This window comes from Alexandromys fortis, unplaced genomic scaffold (assembly GCF_014885135.2).
Source record: "Alexandromys fortis isolate MF-2015 unplaced genomic scaffold, M_Fortis_MF-2015_v1.1 scaffold_43, whole genome shotgun sequence".
In the NCBI taxonomy this organism is placed as follows: domain Eukaryota; kingdom Metazoa; phylum Chordata; class Mammalia; order Rodentia; family Cricetidae; genus Alexandromys; species Alexandromys fortis.
The window spans coordinates 1,648,139-1,666,768 of NW_026067928.1; the positions used below are offsets into that span (position 1 = coordinate 1,648,139).

Sequence of the window (18,630 nt, forward strand, 5' to 3'; positions counted from 1 at the left end):
AAAAAACAATTATTTGCCCAATATTCTGTTTCAGGAAATTCACTGAGTTTATTCATTTTGACCAAGAAAAGAAATCAATTTTTCCATTTGCTTAGAATATTCACAGAAATAGCAACCCAATATTTTTTCAAGTGATGTACTGTAGATTGATCAATGTGTTTATATATTGCTAAAGGATATTATAATTTCAGGAGGTGTTTTTCTGATGATATAGTTAAAAGCAAACCGTGTGGTTAGAGCTACAAATCCACACTCTTAAAGATATGGGAATTATATATTTTGGTCCATCAACATGTCTCCTTTACATTATTCAGCACAAAGCTTTGTGAAATAAGAATCCTGGGAATATAAGAAGATAAAGGAAAAAAGGTACAAATAACAGCTTCATAAACTGAGAAATGTACATAAATAAATCATGTATATGTGGGCAGTTTGCTTAGCTGGCAAGAAACAAAATATGGAAAATCTGCTTGTTAAACAATAACTACAGAGTGTGCTTTTATGATGGTTTTCACCACAGTAATTCATATTAGAGATAGAAGCAGTTGCATGTTAAATAAAATCATTGAGCATTGCTCCCTGAGCATTGCAAAGAGCTGACTTATGTTGTTTTTAGATGCCTCCCATTACAAAGTAAATATTCCTTCAATGGAACGCGTTTCGGAGACTCTAATAAAGACAAACGGTAAATAAAGTCACAAGGCGATTTCAGACATTTTTATTAGGAGATTGTTGAAAAGAAAAAGAAAATTAAATACAATAACAGTAAACGTGGTTCTCACATTGAAACCAGGCTCAAATAACTAGGCTACCATAGAAAAATTTCCAATTCTTGCATTATGATGTAAAAACAGATTTTTGTACAGATTTTGTACAACAAAATTCGTAATAACCTTTTATCATTTTTAGAAAACTTTAAATATATAGATAAAAATAGACAATTTTCATAGGTCCTACATGAAGATGAGTATGTTCTGTTCCAAGGGCTTGCATAGAGCGCAAATATGGTTATAATATAGAACAACTAGACGTTAATATTTGTAAGATTACAAAGGCATGGGGACCATAAAATGGACACAAATTTACTTGCTTACACCAAAACACAAGTTTCTAAACAAACCTGTTTAACTAAAAAGGGGAAAATTAAGTTACAAACTTACAATAACATTGTGTGAATTGTATTATTTACAACAGGTTAATAAGAGTCTCAACATACAGCGGACAGCATTTTTCTTCAGTTCTAATATTTTCTTTCTGTTGAACCAAACACTAAAGCATTCTCAGAGGTCCTTCACATACGCATTTCAAAATGATGAACCCCACTTAACAGGTGACTCTACACCAGGAGCAGAGCAGTGACCAACTCTGCTGCCTATGTAAATTGTAGGCTTAAAAAAAAAAAAAAAAAAAAGGTCTGCTGATGTATGACTCCAAATCTTGACACAAGTCCATCCAATTTTAAGTGTTGTAACTTTTGAAAGACTGTATGTAAGGAAAAACAAACAAAATATACCTGTAAGTAGGAAAAGATTCTTTTCCTCAAACAACAAAACATGATCATGGAAGAATTATGCTCAGCAAACCAAGTTTCTAGAAAGCAGTTACTAACAACATTTTAAATTAAAGTATCACTCCTTTTTAAAGCAAGCTAAAAGAAGAACTATACATATAACCCTTTGTTGTATTAAAAATGGACTTAACCAGTTAATAGCAAGTTACAGCCAAGAATTAGTTATGTTTCAGAACTGCAAGGAAGACCTAAAAAGTACAGGAGCTTAGTGACACAGTATACATAATGGGAAATTTTTTCTTATCCAAATAATGATTACCCAATCAGAACTATCTTTACACATTGAAACTAGCTTCCTTAGACTTATTACTTTGTTGCTTTATGGGAATATAAATGTTATTCTATAAAATTTTAGGATGGCAGAGAAAATCATAAAATGGACAGCAACTGCACTGATTCATGTAAGTCTTTAAAAGTGTCACTCCTATTGTGTAAAAACAAAGGGAACGTCAGCGTGTAATAGCACTGGTTGCAGCTTTACTTCCAGTTATATGCACAAATATGAAAACACATACTGTAACTTTCAAAAAGACAGTAAAAATAACACATAGCCACCCTTCCCTCTGAACAGGGCGGGAAGCACGACACAGTTTAACTTCATCACTCGGGGCTACGTGGTATTGGACCAATACATCAAGGGCTTGTTAAGTTTTGTTTTTCAGCAACATTAACATATTATGACATTAACATATAAAAATATCTCTGGTGTTTTGATTTACTGGTCAGTCACAATTCCTCCTCTGCAGTGCAGTTTGGGGCACTCACTAGGGATCAATATACAAATAAAAGTGACTGACACAGAGTTCTGATGTCACCAGATTCATAAGATCTCACTCATTAATACTGTGACTCCAGACAAATATTTACATGCCTGCATGCGTTAAAACCAGAAAGACATCTTTCTGACCCACAGGGTGACAAAACATATTTTCTAAAATTTTCATTGCCTAAACGCTAGTATACTACTGCATACATAATACCTTCCTGTGAGTTTTATGTTTATATACTGTACATGTGACCAACAGTTTGAGTAAGAAGCAACGTTATTATTTGTAATCCTATATACCACTACCAGTTTGGAATGAAAACATGTTATATTTATATATATATTTATATATTTTTTTTATCTTTAAGAAAAAAGAGACCATCAGGGAAACCTTTTGGCTTATATTCAATGCTTCTGTTTCAGATATGCAAAATGTAATTCCATTGAGTTGTTAACACACATTTGTTGGTCTTTCAGAAAGTATATGAAAAAAGTCTTCAGGAGAAAATCCACAATTACAGAGTTTAAAATCGAACATAACAGAATACGTTCACTTCTCTCATTCCCCACCAGCATCCTCGATGCCCCTTACAGGTTCATCCCGTATATTCTTGCTGGTTTCTGTGAGACACAGGTCTATAAGTCTGGGTGAACACTGCAACAGTCTGTTGATGCGCTCAGTTACAGAATTTACAGAATTTTCAGAAGAGGAGAAATGGTTCATTCCATTAAGAACAAAAGGAAAACAAAGCAAAGCTAGGTGTTCCTAAGACCCATCGCTATCTCTGTCTACACGTGTCCAGCAGCACAGCTGAGTTATTGACTGTAGGAAGGTTGAGATGTGTACATTTATAAACATTCTCAGTCTCCGGTATGAGCCACAGGTGGAAAAGCAATGGCAGAAACTTTTTCTGCTTTCGTGGAATACTTAAATGTTAAAGAGCACTAACACACAAAATAGAAGAAGTTCCTTTATATGGACTTTTTTTTGTTGTTTTCCTGAACTTTCCAGCGATGAATGTCTGACTCCAGAATTCTCTATGAAAGGATGGGTTTCTTCAACAGGAAAGACTCAGTACATGACGGTAGTTTTCAAATACAGCCTTCCATCTAAAACAAATGATAAAAATAATTAATGGCATGGCACTTTAGGGACCAATGTGGACATAAGAAATACAAAATTAGGTGTGAAATTCTGGCCTTTATCTTACTTTCACTTGCTTAGGATGTAACCGTTTTCACATATTCTCAAAACTAATTTCATAACGACATGAGTTCGTAGGTTCAAGGAGGGTACAGACGCCTTAGTTCTCATAAATATATATTTGCTCCAATGATATCAGTTCCAGACCACTCAGGAAACAGATAAGGGTTTGTGTGTATGTGCATTACTGATATGCAAAGCTAGCGACTTTCTTTTGAATGACAATTACTTCCACCAAGATTGCAGAACCAAATTTTCTGGGAATGCACTCAGGTGTGTCTTCATCACGAAAGCCAGATGCCTCTTGCTCTCCAGCAGTGTTGCTAAATCTTCTAGGTGATGTGGCCATTGTGCGCTTGTGCTGCCGCTTATTGAGGACCACCACCGCTATTTTAGGGTCACCAATAAAGCAGAGCCTTTCTTCACTGCACTGAGATAAACTGAACAAATAAACAGCATGGTTTTGTGGGAAATAAAAAGGAATGAAAACTTGGACATATTGTATAAACTATTTGAATGAAGTAGAAATAAGAATCAGGGAATTAAATATCCAATACAAAACACACACAAAACATCAGTCCATTTTTCAGACGTGTTACACTCTAACCTGTCCCCTCTGCATTTGATCTAACCTTCGGATGTATATAAAATACAACAGAATTTCAAGTATTCCCAGCTAAATGCTTGGAAAAATTCAATGCTTGTAAAAATAATTTTCAAACTTTGAAAAATAAATATCAACATAGATATTTACAAAGAAATAGAACCAGCCCAGAATAGGATTCAGGAAACAGAAAAGCGTTTACACATCTCCCTTACGTGTTGTACAATCTACAGTAGATATCGATAGTAAATTCTACAAAAGTTCTGTCAATGATAAAGCAATTTTTACTTCTGAGAAGCAATGCTTTGACAAAATTTCACTTTCTTGTCACATTTTAGATTATCATAATTTGCAGGAATATAATATCACTTCCATGGAGGAATAAAACTTCATGATCCTGACGGCCCCACTCTGCAGTAAGCAAAGCTTCACTCTGTCTTGATATAATCAATCTTTTCTCCTTAGTAGGCTGAGAAGTTAGTATTCTCTCCCTTCCATTAACTCCCCAGCTCCTTCTTGCTAAAATTCTTTACTTTTAAACATGTCCAGCTTTTGTTCGCCAGTCCATGTACCCTAAAAATTGATTGTGAACCTCCAAACTGGTAAGTCCCATGAAAGAAATAGCCACGTCACTGTTCCGACCAATATTAGAAGCAGAATGATTTATTAAAGTGCTTGCCTTAAATGTTTTGTGATGACAAATGTTAACCTTCCTAGAATTTGTAAAACATTTGTTTATAATATGTATTGTGTGTGTGTGTGCGGGTGTGTGTTTGTGTGTACAGTCTACCATGCATCTGTATATGCGGTGGTGGGGTATCAGTGGACAAAATGCCAGCATCGGGCTTCTCCGTCCATCATCTGTGTTTAGGGAAATGAGTTCAGATAATCAGGCAAGTGCCGTTATATGAGGAGTCATCTCACCAAGCCAAATGTTAAACTTTTGAAGAAACAATACGTGTTAAAGGTAATTAGTATATTCCCTATTTTCACCATATTTCATTCCTACACCCATGACTAGATAGCCTTCTACACGTACCACACCAAAATTCTTTATATTATTTCTATGTATTTCTGTGTGCTATAGTCACAGAAAAAATTTTCTTGATGCTGAGTAAATTTTACCAAAGTATTATGAGACATGAAATCCAAATCAATAAAAGCTTTCATCTCAAGGAAATCATAGCAGTTCTTATTATCAGTAGAACCAACATTTCCCAAGTACATATTGTGCTAAAGATACATTAAAGTTTATTAAGTGAGCTGACCAGAGAGCACAGGAGTCATGGGCGTTGTACCAACAGTCAGGGAATTGCATTGCACCAACCTAGGCCGTCTGCAGGTGTATGACAATTTTGTAGCTTAGTTTTTCAGTAAGGCTTCCAAACAGTGAGAGCAGGACCTATCTTGGTGCTTAACTGGCTTGTGGTAAGCTGCTCATCACACTAGTTTACCCTGCCCTGACTCACCTAAATGTCAGGAGCTCGGTCACACCTCAACTTATTGTGTCTTGCTTTTGCAAGCCCATGGAAGGCCCCTTCCTTACTGAATGGAGATGGAGGAGAAGGTGAGAGGATGGGAGGGGAAGAGAGAAAGGAATCTGGGTGGTATGTAAAATAAATGAAAAAAAGTTATTTAAATTAAAAAAAGGCAAAAATAACAAAGGTTATTAAGGTTATTAAGTCTGGAGATGGAGTAGGATAGCAGAGAGGGTTACTTAGCAAAACTGACATCAATGGCCATATGGGAACATAATCTCTCTCCCTCTTCCTCTCTCTCTCTCTCTCTCTCTCTCTCTCTCTCTCTCTCTCTCTCTCTCTCTCTCACACACACACACACACACACACACAGATTTTAATTTTCCTACAGGAGAGATAGTGTTCCTCTTAGAATTCAGGAGTAGACAAATTAAAATTCCATTGTCATATCTGGGAACTTCCTCTTGTTCTGTTGGTCAAGGTTGTCCTGGAGATTCCCTGAACGACGTCGGCTATGGTTGCTGTTCTTGGTTGCCCACCATATTCTCATGGTGAGACCCTTCTGTTTCACACATCCCATGCTTCACAGACTGCATGGCAAAATTAAGTTGACCCTGATCAGAAACTTTCCTTCATAACACTGGCAGGTCAATGCAGGAAGCTAGGGGAATAAAAGTTGTCATGACCTGCGTGGCAAAGTATTCTATGAATGTAACAACAGAGGCAAAGATATATTGGGCTTAAAAACTGCTTTCGGATTTGATTTAGAAACTGTTCCACAGGAGGAAGTATATCTTTGATAATGTAAAACTGACCAAGAACTCATGGCTCGTCGGCTCCGAGAATAAACTTAACTTATACTATTTTGGCAAATGGACATAGCATCGAACTGTCTTCTAAACTCATGCTTCTAGACCCAGAGATTAGTGATGTTCTCAGATTTCATCAAAATTACTTGCCAAAATGGTCAGTGTTTAATACCAAAAACTGGGAAACTGCTGATAATATGTGTCTGTGACATTTACATCACCTTGTACCTCTCCAAGGACCATCTGGATGATCAAACAGAACAATTGTAAAAGCCAAGTGTGAGTGGAGGACCAAATCTTCTTAACATCAAAGCACCACTCAGCTAACGAACTCACAGCAGCTGTGACTGGTTGCTCAAGATCTGCATGAGTCAACATTCTAGCACAGAGTCAGGAGGGCATCAAAAGTCTCCCATCCCACTAGGAGATACTGAGAGTTAAAGGCTTCGGGGAAAGGATATAAAGTTTTTATTATTTTTATTATAACACCTGGTAGGCAGCCTCTGCTCTAGTGTATGACCCCACACCCATGATAATATTAACATAGATAGCACCTGGTATGTTATTTTAGAAAGGTGGAAGATAGGGATTTGGGAGTCATTTGGGCATCTGGGGTTGGTCTTAGGATGAGTTAGGGCAGGAGTGAGGATGAGTATGAGAAAAATACATTTTAGGGACAAAATGAAATTCTAAAGAATTGATAAAAGTATCAAGTCTCTACTGCTCTGTATCTCAAAAACAAAGTATTCTTACTCTTTTGCCTAAATAAGGATCAGATGCTTGAGGAAGCTAGAGCCTCAGCCATTCTCACAGGGAAGCAAATGGCAGTGCCGTGAACTGGAACCCAATGTCTGTGTCCACTCCACTATGCATCCTTTCCTAAACTAAATATTGGGATAAATTCAGAGCATCCGAAGTGCACTCCCTGTTCTTGTCTCATCCTTGCTGCTCTGCTCCAAGGGCAGGGTCTTCCATTTAGTCTGCAAGCTGGAAATCAAAACTGGAGTTCTCAGATTCTTGTCGAATTTTTAAAAAGCCCTGGTTTCCCTTTGACACAATGAATATTTGCCTTGGTACGGGAGGTTGATATGACAGGAAAAATCACCAGGCTAAACTTTGTGCATGGGAGTATTTAATTAAAAAGTCTGCTCTAATTAAAAGCTTTTGGGAGTAGGAATGGAGTGAAACTATTTAAATTACAAATTCCTAATAGTTTAAAAGTTCATTGTGATTTGATACTTCCAGCCATAATTTGGTACACGATGGTGTCTTGATCACTGAATAGTTCTTCACAGGTGTGAATTTTTGTATGCTGCTTATTATGATGCAGATTTAGATCTGCAGATAACAAGATGAAGAAATGTTTTAAATATCACCACAGAAAAGGAGCTTAATTAACGTCTTCTTTCATTTTTTGTTCTGAAATTGAACTCAGAGCCTTGAAAAACCAGTCAAGCTTTCTGACCATCTTACACTAAATGCACATTCAGTATGATCTGAGAATTTAATACTAATGTTGAAAATCATACAATTAGACTCAAGTTTATGGGTTTTATAGAATATTTTCTTTAATGAAAAAGACAAGAGGAATGGGGAATATGTCATACAAATTCTACCTTTGTCTTGTGCTCACAAAGTGAGTTTAACTTTTGGGCTTCAAGTTTTGTCCTGTGCTTTTATTTGAAGTTATTGATAATATCTAATGAAAATTACCTCTTATTCCACATGTAAAAAGTATATATTGAATAAAGATAAGTTTTAAAAAGTCAGTGAGGTAGGATTAGCCACATTATTTAACATAATTTTATAACAAGATTACATGCAAATGACAACAATTTCAAATTGCCTTATCAGGTTTTACCAAGAGTATCATTCCCCACTGGGTGGATATCAATACAAGGAAAAAATGCTGTTGCAAAATATCACAAAATGTAGGGATGGATGTGTATCTTAGTTTTGAATAGAAATCTCTGACAAGCATCTACAAGGAACTCTTACCTGTTTTGCATAAAGGTTTTTAAAACTACATCCTACAAGGAAGGAAATTTATTATAAACAGAACCTATCTATTCAAAACCCCCATCCTGACACCTGCAGTCTAATGAAGGATGCAGTTTCCACAAAACTGTTGTATGCACACACTCTTTACTACTGTAGAGTGGGAAAGAATATTAACATGGGAGAAAGTAAACATGTAAAATCCTATATCTAGAAGGTTTAATATTTGCCTAAAGAATATGAGGTTAATATATAATATGTTAGCATGAGCCTTGTCTCAACATAATGTCTTAATCATGTGAAGCAAAGGAAATCAAAACAAGCGATGAAAACAAATGTTAATGATTCATGTGATATTTGATAAGACAACGAAAGGAAGTCAAAATAAAAGCAAACAAACAGGAACAGATGGGAAGGATCTTTGTCAAGTCATAACCCTTCTTCTAAAACCCCCAAAGGAAGAGGCTAATTAAAGAAAATATTGTTTCTTGTTTTTCCAAATTTTATATTTAGAGTAAGAACATTCTGCTACTGCTAAAGCAAAGAAGCAGAGACACAAAGTCTACATTGAACATGAGAAATATTTTAAGAGAGACCGATGTTCAACACAAAGTAGTTTATAGGAGGATCATGAGTAAACATAATTTCTTCTCATGAAATTCAGATAACAACAGTGAAAGCGATTTCCAGATGTTTGAATACTAATATATCTGAGGTTATGTTCCAATATAATTAAAAAGTAAAATCTGAAAAATGTTGCTGCCATTTTTTAAGTTTTAATTTAAGGTTATAGCCAAAGAATCAGAAGCTCATAGAATTGGATCACTTTTGAGGAGAACTAAACCTAAATCTTGTTTATATGCTTTTCACATGAGCAGGTGGTGCTATTCTAGAGACAGGGGATAGAAAGACGCTCACAGGTAGCACATTATGTCTGTGTAATTTCAATAAACCGGTACAAAACGTAGATAAAGCATTATCTAAGAGAATAATATGGTACACCTAGTTGAAATAAAAATAAATTGCATGTTTTATTACTAAGCCAGTTTGAAATAATGCATGAGGAAAACTACTTTATTATTTATTTTCAGGGAGTTTGGAGCATTAAAGCTAAGGTCTTGCACAATTTATCTGTTTGTCTATCCAACAGGAAACAGCCAGTTCTACTTTCCACACTAAAAAGCTCTTCCCGCGCACTCTACCATTGTGCTAACCCCTAGAAGGTCAAATGTAGCTCTTGATGGTGGTCAAGAATGAAGATAAAAAATTACCATCAAGAAAAGTATTCAAATAGTTTGTAGGTCTCTTCCAATAAGAAAAGACATGGGTGAGGACAAAGACTAGGTTAGAGAAGGCTTATTAAAAGCTGAAGTTCATTGGCTGATAAGAAAATGACTGTTAAACAAAGACAGTGAAGGAGAAATTGTCATTGCTGTAAAGGGACTCAACATAAGCATAAATAGAAAGGAGAAATTAAAATTTTGACAGTTTGATCCTCTAAAGTGGGTGGAATCACACTTGGGAAACCTCATGGGGCAGGCTGATCTGATGTTAGCCTCCTTTCTAATTGAGAAACTAAACAGGTACATTGGCAACAAATACTGAACTGGAAGATGTGTGGAGAAGAAATTTTAATGTCTGCACATGGAGATGATAGACATAGAAAACTTGAAATTATTTACCCAACTCTACCCGGGGCAACATACCTTTCCATTATGCTCAGTGTAAGTCCCAGTTACACCTAAAGTCAGCTCGTCTTTGAAAGGAAACTCTGTGCCTGAACTGCATTCTCAGGCCTGTTTACACTCTCTGTGGGCTAATAGGAATTTACTTCCAAAGGAAAGATAATCCTTCCTTGCTAAAATTAGTTTATGAAATAGAGAAGAATCTCTCTCTGTAGTTTTGTGTAATCATAGATGTTCTTAAAGCCATATTACCATAGCCAAGCACAAATAATAATGATAATAATAACAATAACAAAATTCTTTATCTGTATGTTCAGATGAGTGAATTCTACATTTGATGTTTACTATTTTAAGAAGACTCTGAAAAACTCTCACAGAAACCATATGTACTCACAGAGACCATATTTCCAATCCATATAAAACTCCATTAGAAACTAAGTATTATTATAACTACAATCACAGGATTCAAACTGCTTTTGCTCTTTAACATCTTCACTGCATTAATTAATGCAATGCTTAAAATTACTGAATTTCTGGTTGGAATCTAATTAGAGCAGATCAAGTGCATTAAGATCATATATATTTCTATTACCTCAGTCATTGCTTATCCCGTGAAAAGAGTTCAATAAAAATGTATGAAATCCAAACTGACAGCACAAAATAAAGGAAACCAGCACTGTATATGTGAAAAGTCACACCCCAAGAGAATACAATTTAACATGTTCTTTTGTGTTAATGGTGGCTAAGAGATAAAGATTCTAATCTAATGATGAAGAAGCATCAAATTCAAAATAAGAAACATTCTAGTAAAGATGGACTTTATTCTCCACAGCTATCCATGTCATATGTTAATTACTAAGGCTGAGGAACTGTTCAAGATTAGAAAGACTGAAGAGAGCCTCTGCTTCTGTTCCCATCAGTTGCTGGATGAAGGTTTTATGGTGATATTTAAGATATTCATCAGTCTGACTACAGGACGAGTCATGATCGGGTCCCCTCTTCTCTATTGCTTAGGGTCTTAGCTGGGGTTACTTTTGTGTGGATTCCTGATAATTTCTCTAGTGCCAGGTTTCTTGCCAACCCTATAATGACTATTCAATCAAGATATCTCTTTCCTTGCTCTCATCTCTGTCCTTCCTCCTTCTCGACTATCCCATTTTCTCTAGTTCTTCTTACCTCTCCCCTTTCACCTTCCTTTCTCCCCCCACCCCATGCTCCCAATTTTGACAGGTGATCTTGATTGGACTTTCCAGGTGGATCTATATATTTTTTTAGGGTTCACCTTATTACTTAGAGTCTCTAGGATCATGAACTATAGGATCAATGTCCTCTGTTTATGGCTAGTATCTACTTATGAGTGAGTACATACCATATTTATCTTTTTGGTTCTCGGTTACCTCACTCATGATAGTGTTTTCTAATTCTGTCAATTTTCATGCAAAATTCAAGATGTTATTGTTTTTCACATCTAAGTAGTACTCTAATGTGTAAATATGCCACATTTTCTTTATACATTCTTCTTCATAGGACTACTGGACTGAGCTCTCAAAGTCCAGTTGAAGAGTGGGAGGAATGAGAATACAAGCAAAGAGGTAAATCAAGACCATGATGGGTAAACCCACTGAAACAGTCTACCTGAGCTAATAAAAGATGATTAATTCCAGCCAGACAGGCAAGGAACAAGCAAAGGACCAAACTACTCCCTCTGATTGTGGTTGACAGTTTCATGGCTGGTGCAGACTGAGGGGCCACTGGCGATGGCACCAGGATATATCCCTACTGCATATACTGGCATTTTGGAACCTATTCTCTTTGGATAGATACCATGCTCAGCCTAGATATAGTAGGGAGGGCCTTGGAGCCTCCCCAAACAATGTGCCTTACCTTCTCTGAGGAATGGATGGGGGTGGGGCAGGAGGGTAGTAAAGAGAATGGGAGGAGGGGAGAAAATGAGAACTTGGATTGGTATGTATAATGAAAAAAGATAGTTTGTTTTCTTTTTCTTTCTTTTTTTAATAAAAGACTGAAGAGAAATAGCAACCTACTATAAAATGTGAGCCTAATTGGGATTCCTCAGTGTAGGAATAAAATTCAATAAAGGACATTATTGAGTCAAATGACAAAGATAGAATTTGGATGTCAAACAAAGGTATTGTATCAATGTAATCTATACAACCTGAAAAGTAGACTGTATCTGAATATTAACATCCTATTGGAAAATAACACTCCCTGAAATCACGATGGACAGGTTTTGCAAGCAAAGAACTATAAGATAAATCTTACTCTCAAATAGTTCGACATTATCAGATTAAAAAAATGATAAAACACAGATATTTAAAATATTAGTAATGCATGAAACTTTATACATGGCAATTTTCACAAGGTTTTAACATCTATTTATAAGTTTAGATTTATAAGAGAAGTTTTAATTTGTTTAAAAATTTAGTTTTAACTGATATAGAAAACATTGTTAGGATCATAGGTAAAGTTCTGCACACATATTGCCTACTGTTTTTGTTTCAAAATGCCTTAAACGTACTAAGTATATGCATCCTCCAAAAATCTATCCCGTTATTTATAGTGAAAGTCAAATTTCCAGACTAGATTGTTTTCATTAGAGAAAACTACATATCATTAACACCAGCTCGTAATTAGTAACCAGAAGGAAACATAATTTTTCTACTACCACATACAATGGTTCACTTATATGGACAGTATCTCCATGTTAAATATTTTGTCTACTTAGTAATAACACTTCTCAAAATTCCTATTAAGGATTAGATAGAAAATAAATGGTTTGTGATGTTCTTAAAGTGTTCTTTAAAGAGACCTGTTTCAGGTGTTAGGATGTGGAGATATGCTAGCTTCTGGTCTGTCCCATCATGTTGTAATGATCAAGTTGTAATTGAAGAGTTTATGAAGTTTGCTTTCTTCTATTACTGGTTCTGTCGTTAGGACTGCATATGCCAATGTGTATTTGTTGTATAAAAATATCCCCTCTGATTAACTATGTTTGAAATAAATATTTGAATTCTTTTAAACCTTTCTAACAAACAAAATAAACGAACAACAGAAAAAAAAACAGAGAACAACCTACTTGAAGTTTGCATCTTCTACAAATAAGGAAGAGTGTATTATTAATAGGTCAGCTTTGATAAAGTATTTGTGTGAGAGAGAACATTCTAATTAAGCACTCATTAGTCAGAAACTAGACCCCATCAGGCTGGTTAATGTACCAGCAAGCCAGATTGGGGTATTTTGCACATAGGTTACCTTGTCTTGATTGGAGGTGAGACCTCCCACCTCTAGCAAAGGGAAACACAATGAAATCTCTTATTACTGTCTGTTCTTTCATTCCTCTCTCAGAAAAAAAGATGAAGAAATGGAATGAGAGATAACAATCGTGTGGGACCCATCTGAAGTAGCATGATACATGGACAATGCGGGCTTAATTAAAACAAAGCACAGAAGAAAAGTGTTTCCTTGCTTGCTAAAATAAGATAGCACAGAGAAAGGAAATCGGGACTTTTCAAAATCAGTCTTTTCATCTTTTCAGAGCTACGAAAGACAGGCAAATTCCTGTGAATAGATTGTGTTTTCAGAATACATTCATGTGTTATTTCTGGGTAGGGGGCATCACCAAAGGTGGTAATTAGAAGGGCAGCTCCTGTCAGAGCCTTGTTATTTTCTCCGGTTTGGAAGAAAGAAAGAAATCATCGTTTCGAAATGTTTAGCATTTTCTATTTTCTATACATGTCTAATTTGGTAATTTTCATAAAAGGTTATATTTGTTTAAGGAGGTAATTGTGAGTGAACGCGTTCCCAAACCTCAGAATGCTTCTTAACATATTTACACAGAGCTAAACTGAAATGTGCATCTAGTGCTAAGTTTGAAGAGGAGAAGCAACCTCTACTGAAAGATTTCTCTTATATACAATTTTGAGAAAAATGGCATTTCTGAGGGGAACACCATTTCTTCATGTGTTACCGAATGTAACCCTCAAGTGTCGTTTGACCAGTATGTGGGTGAGAACAATCACATACTATAAATGTATTATTACGTAAGGTGATCCCCTCTGTTATCAACTTGAGAATTTATCAGTTCAGAGATGTGAAGTTCTAACAGATAGTTTACTAGTAAAAAGACTAAAAACCCTGTGGTGTAAATACCATAAATAAGGAAGTACACAAGAATCAATAGAGTGTTTGAATTGAATGCAAACTGTAGGGAGGAGAGCTTGTGAGGTAAAGTTTACCAGCTGAGAACATTAGTAACTGACAGGCACATATGGCTCACACACACAGTTAGATATGTTTTTGAATCTATCAAATGTTGCCAATTCTATTCCTATCCAATAACTTCAATATTTTTTTTCTGTACAGCCTTGTTATTGTCATCCTCTCTAGTAGACAACATTGCCCCTGCTACCTCCTTAACACCCTTATGATGATCACATTTCCTAAAGAGTACCTTGTGCTTAATGACTTGTTTGAAATGACAAAAATTTAGAATAGAAAAATCGGATGTCAGTTTCTAGACTTGCTCTATGAAGACGGTGACTTCCATGTTTCTGATGTCCACCGTGTCGCTGGGTTTTTCCCCTTCTTCAAGCTGATAAAGTTAGGCTGTCATCTAGCAAACTTCCCTGTAGATTAATCTCATGAGGAAATGGAATGATAACACATCTAGCTAATGGTTAGCAAAGAACACAGGCTCACGCTTCGAAAACTCTGTGGCTGTGAGACATACCTGTAGCGCCCACATTTGTGCCATGGATCCTTGGCAGAGGCTAAAGAGTATATAGCATGCTCTCCTACTTTCCTGTAGCCTCAGAAAGACTGCAATTAAAAATCTAGATGAATTATCCCCAATTGTTGCATTCTCCTTCTCTTATGGGTTCTAAAAATGATGGCTAGTGTTACAAGAAACAAAAGCATTCCTATGAGTTACAGTGCTATCAGTATTTCTCAACTCATTTTGTTCTAGAACAGAGGACAGCATTGAGAGCTTTACTCAAGGAGAAAAATTCACCAACCCAAACTTCATGCCATAATTCCCATTAGAAAATTTCAGGATCAAATTTCATGCCTCACAAAAGAATATTTCCTTGATTATGACAAGCAAAACTAAATAAAACGTTCTAAGGGTTGATAATATAAAACTACCTGAAACAAAAATGTTTATCTTTTTACTTTCTAAAAATTTGTTTTTACCATACAAGCATACATGTGCACACTCATACACTCATACAAACATACATACACACATTTTATTTATTGAGTAGAATTAATTTTACTTGCATTGCCTTAGGGTTATTTGATCTGTTAAGAATGAAAATGGGCTTTGTGTAAAGACTGATAATATTATCTTGTGGTGATGCTTTACCACCTCTTGTAAATAAATTATTTCAAAGTATTACTGCCAGACTGATGCTGTCTCAGGACAGTACAGAGTGTATCAGACCACTTTGCTCTGTAACAGATTACCAGATGTCCCACGCTGCTGTAGAGCATTCTACCGCAAGCTTTATTCTATATTTTCTGAGTACAATTGCAAATGACTCCTAAGAAAAACAAAACCAAGTCTCCATATCAAGAGAACATTTTTGTTTTTAAGTGGTTTGTAGCCATTGGCAATTTTATTAATTCATCGTGCTTCTTAAAAACCTAACCTTATCTCAGGAGACCGTGCTGACATCAATTAAATTTATGTATGTTCTCAGGGTTAGTGAACAATGAATAATCAACAAAGAAGGCAGCAAAGATGTCTATTAAAACCATTTAAAGGCCACTAAATTGAAAAAGAAACACACTATTAACTGTACACAGAAGGATAAGCTCGGTCTGGATATTTAACTGATGTTGAGCTTGGTGATATCTGGTGTCTGACCATTTTGCCATTGTTTATATACTGTGTGTTTTCTAGTGGAACATACTCCATGTTTTGCAAATTAATCTCGGAAATTCAATAAACTGGCCATAAATAATAACAAATGTAAGACACTAAATGCTTTCTAGATTAGAGACCACTGAAAAGAAGTACAAATGTGTTCTTACAGACATGTGCACTGCTAATGGACAGTTTTACATCTTAGAGATTGTCCGTGGCTCTAGGAATGAAGAAATTCAGGAAATACCACAGCACTTTAGACGTTTCATCTAAGGAAGCTCCAATTGGTTTTCAGCACATATTAAATTGCACTAGGTTGCCCAAATTCTTCGTAGTATTAAGAAATAAACACAGACGTTTACAAGGAAACATTTAAAGCATCTGATAATAGATGCACATATATTTAGTAAGAAGATAAATACTGATACATGTTGATTTCATGCCCACTCTGAAATTCTGCCCTGAGTCACATTGTGGCCCTATTATTTCCATTAAAATTAAAAATTTGGGTTTGTTGTTACTGTTGGTATCGCCTCATTTTCCTATCACTAGTAATTGTGGTGTGCATAAAATTAACCTATGTCACCAAGTTGATCATTACATTGTGAATGAAGGAGCGTGAGAGCATAGGAGTTATGAGAACTTCAGGAACTCATCCACCTTATGTCAAAACAACTGTAACCGAAAATTTCACTATCTTGCCATAGAAACTCTCTCTAAATCTTTTTGGGACCATTTACACTTGTACACAAATTTTCATTACAATATTCAATAAAAATGACCATTTTACCTTAAAATCTTTAATACCAAACCTCTACTATAATGAGACAGACCTTACTCCATTTCAGCAACGTATTTGTAGTTATAAATATATTAAAATGAAACTCATGTTTAAATTTGCCTAATTTCCTATCTTCTTGTCAAGGATGCTGTGTCTTTGTGAAGGCTTCCCCACTTATCAGGCACGTTTTACAGGTCTAGTTTTTGTTTCATTCCTGATGAGTTTAGGGCTCAGTTGAAAACTTACAAAGCGTTATAGCTCGAGGCTGACATTTGTTGAGTCTGTTACTGGTTGCTTTGTGTATTAAGAAGTCTAAACACAATATAGGACTGTTTCTTTTTGGTAACATGTACGATTTGTTTTGGTAATTCAGATCACTGTTGTGAGAGAATGATTCTTTTAGTTGCCACGTTTAAAGAATAAGTATAATTTTTATTTTCCTTTCATCAAAATAAGAATGCATTACCCTGTTCGATATCACAAAGAATATCTATGAGTCAGATGGAAAAGCTTACAATGAGAATAAATTATTGCTGCTTTTGTTTATGACTCTTATTCAATGCACTTTGATTACTTGAAAGGCCTGATATCCAAGATATTGCCATATAAAGGATATCATGAAAAATACATGTCTCTTAATGCAAGAGTTGAATTGACGGTTTGTCGTAGCTCAAATCTGCCGAATCAACTCTTGTAAAATAAATAAGTCAAATATGAATTATCTAACATATGACTATGTATTCTTATCATCTAATATTCTATGTTCATATACATATGCTAACAGTGAAAAATTTCTGGTCCCAGGCTTTATTACCTTCACTTTCATGAGCAAAATTCATTCCATCTTTCCAAAGTGCCATGAGAACATAGTTTGTGTCATGTTTTCAAAATTGTTAGGTCATTTGTTACAAATGAGGATGGCGAAAAATGTTGCAAGTGTATTAGTTCATAGGCATTTGAATAATACTGAAAGTGCTGCATTGCTTCATGTACTTTTCTTTGACAGAATAGTAGATTGGGGAATAGATTGAAATCATCAAGAATTTGCAGAAAGAATCTGCTTTCTATGTAAAAGATCCTAGTGATGGCAAAGTTGTGCTGTAGACCGCAGCTCCTTCCCACTGCAAGATGCTTACTTGACAACTCCATCTGTTTGTTATTGTTAGATAATTTTAACACCACCAAGCTCAAGCTCATTATCTATTCTAGCTTATATCTCTTTGCCAAGCTACAAAGATCAAACTACCAATCACTGCTTTTCATTATCATTGCCTAGGTCCTGTTATGACCTATCAGTTGAATTTCAAATATGTATTATGGTTGGATGCACAGAGATCCTTGTATTCACAGACAAACACTAAGAGAATCAGGAAGTTAATCACATGGGTTTCCTCCTCAATGGGATTGATTAAAATCAAATATCTGCCTCAGATCCAGAAAGTGGACAGCAGATTTTGCTAAAGACCTGGTGACCTTTGTGCCATCTGTGGAAACAGACCTCACTCTTCTTTAGCAATAGAGACAGACCTTACCCAAATTACCCCAAATAATTATACCAGACTCTTCTCTCCCTGACCATTACCCGTCCTTAGGGGAGATGTCACTGTACTTTATGACCTGCTGACCTCTTTTGTGTCAGAGACCGTACTAGACTCTAGGCCTTTTAGCTATAGACGCCACCCTCGTGGTCACAAGTACTTAATAATGGAGTTCCAATGTAGTTATCTGTTAAGTTTTATTGTATACCTGGAATTGGAGTGATTCACCTGATTGTTGCCTGGAAACTGAAATATTTTTTCCAAATTATACTGTGTTTTAAATATGCTGACAATGAACTTCCTGGCA

The 18,630-nt window shown here is 35.7% G+C and overlaps 1 protein-coding gene across 2 annotated transcripts in view; it reads right to left on the bottom strand.

Moving 5' to 3' along the window:
• Positions 1 to 708: 708 nt before the first annotated feature.
• The window catches only part of Dach1 (dachshund family transcription factor 1), a 358,503-nt gene continuing 340,581 nt past the window's right edge, over positions 709 to 18,630 (bottom strand). For both annotated transcript variants that reach the window (XM_050144656.1, XM_050144657.1), the window contains one exon: positions 709 to 3,446. In XM_050144656.1, the coding sequence (XP_050000613.1) occupies positions 3,409 to 3,446 (38 nt within the window). In that variant the 3' untranslated portion in view covers positions 709 to 3,408. The remainder of the gene's footprint in view (positions 3,447 to 18,630) is intronic.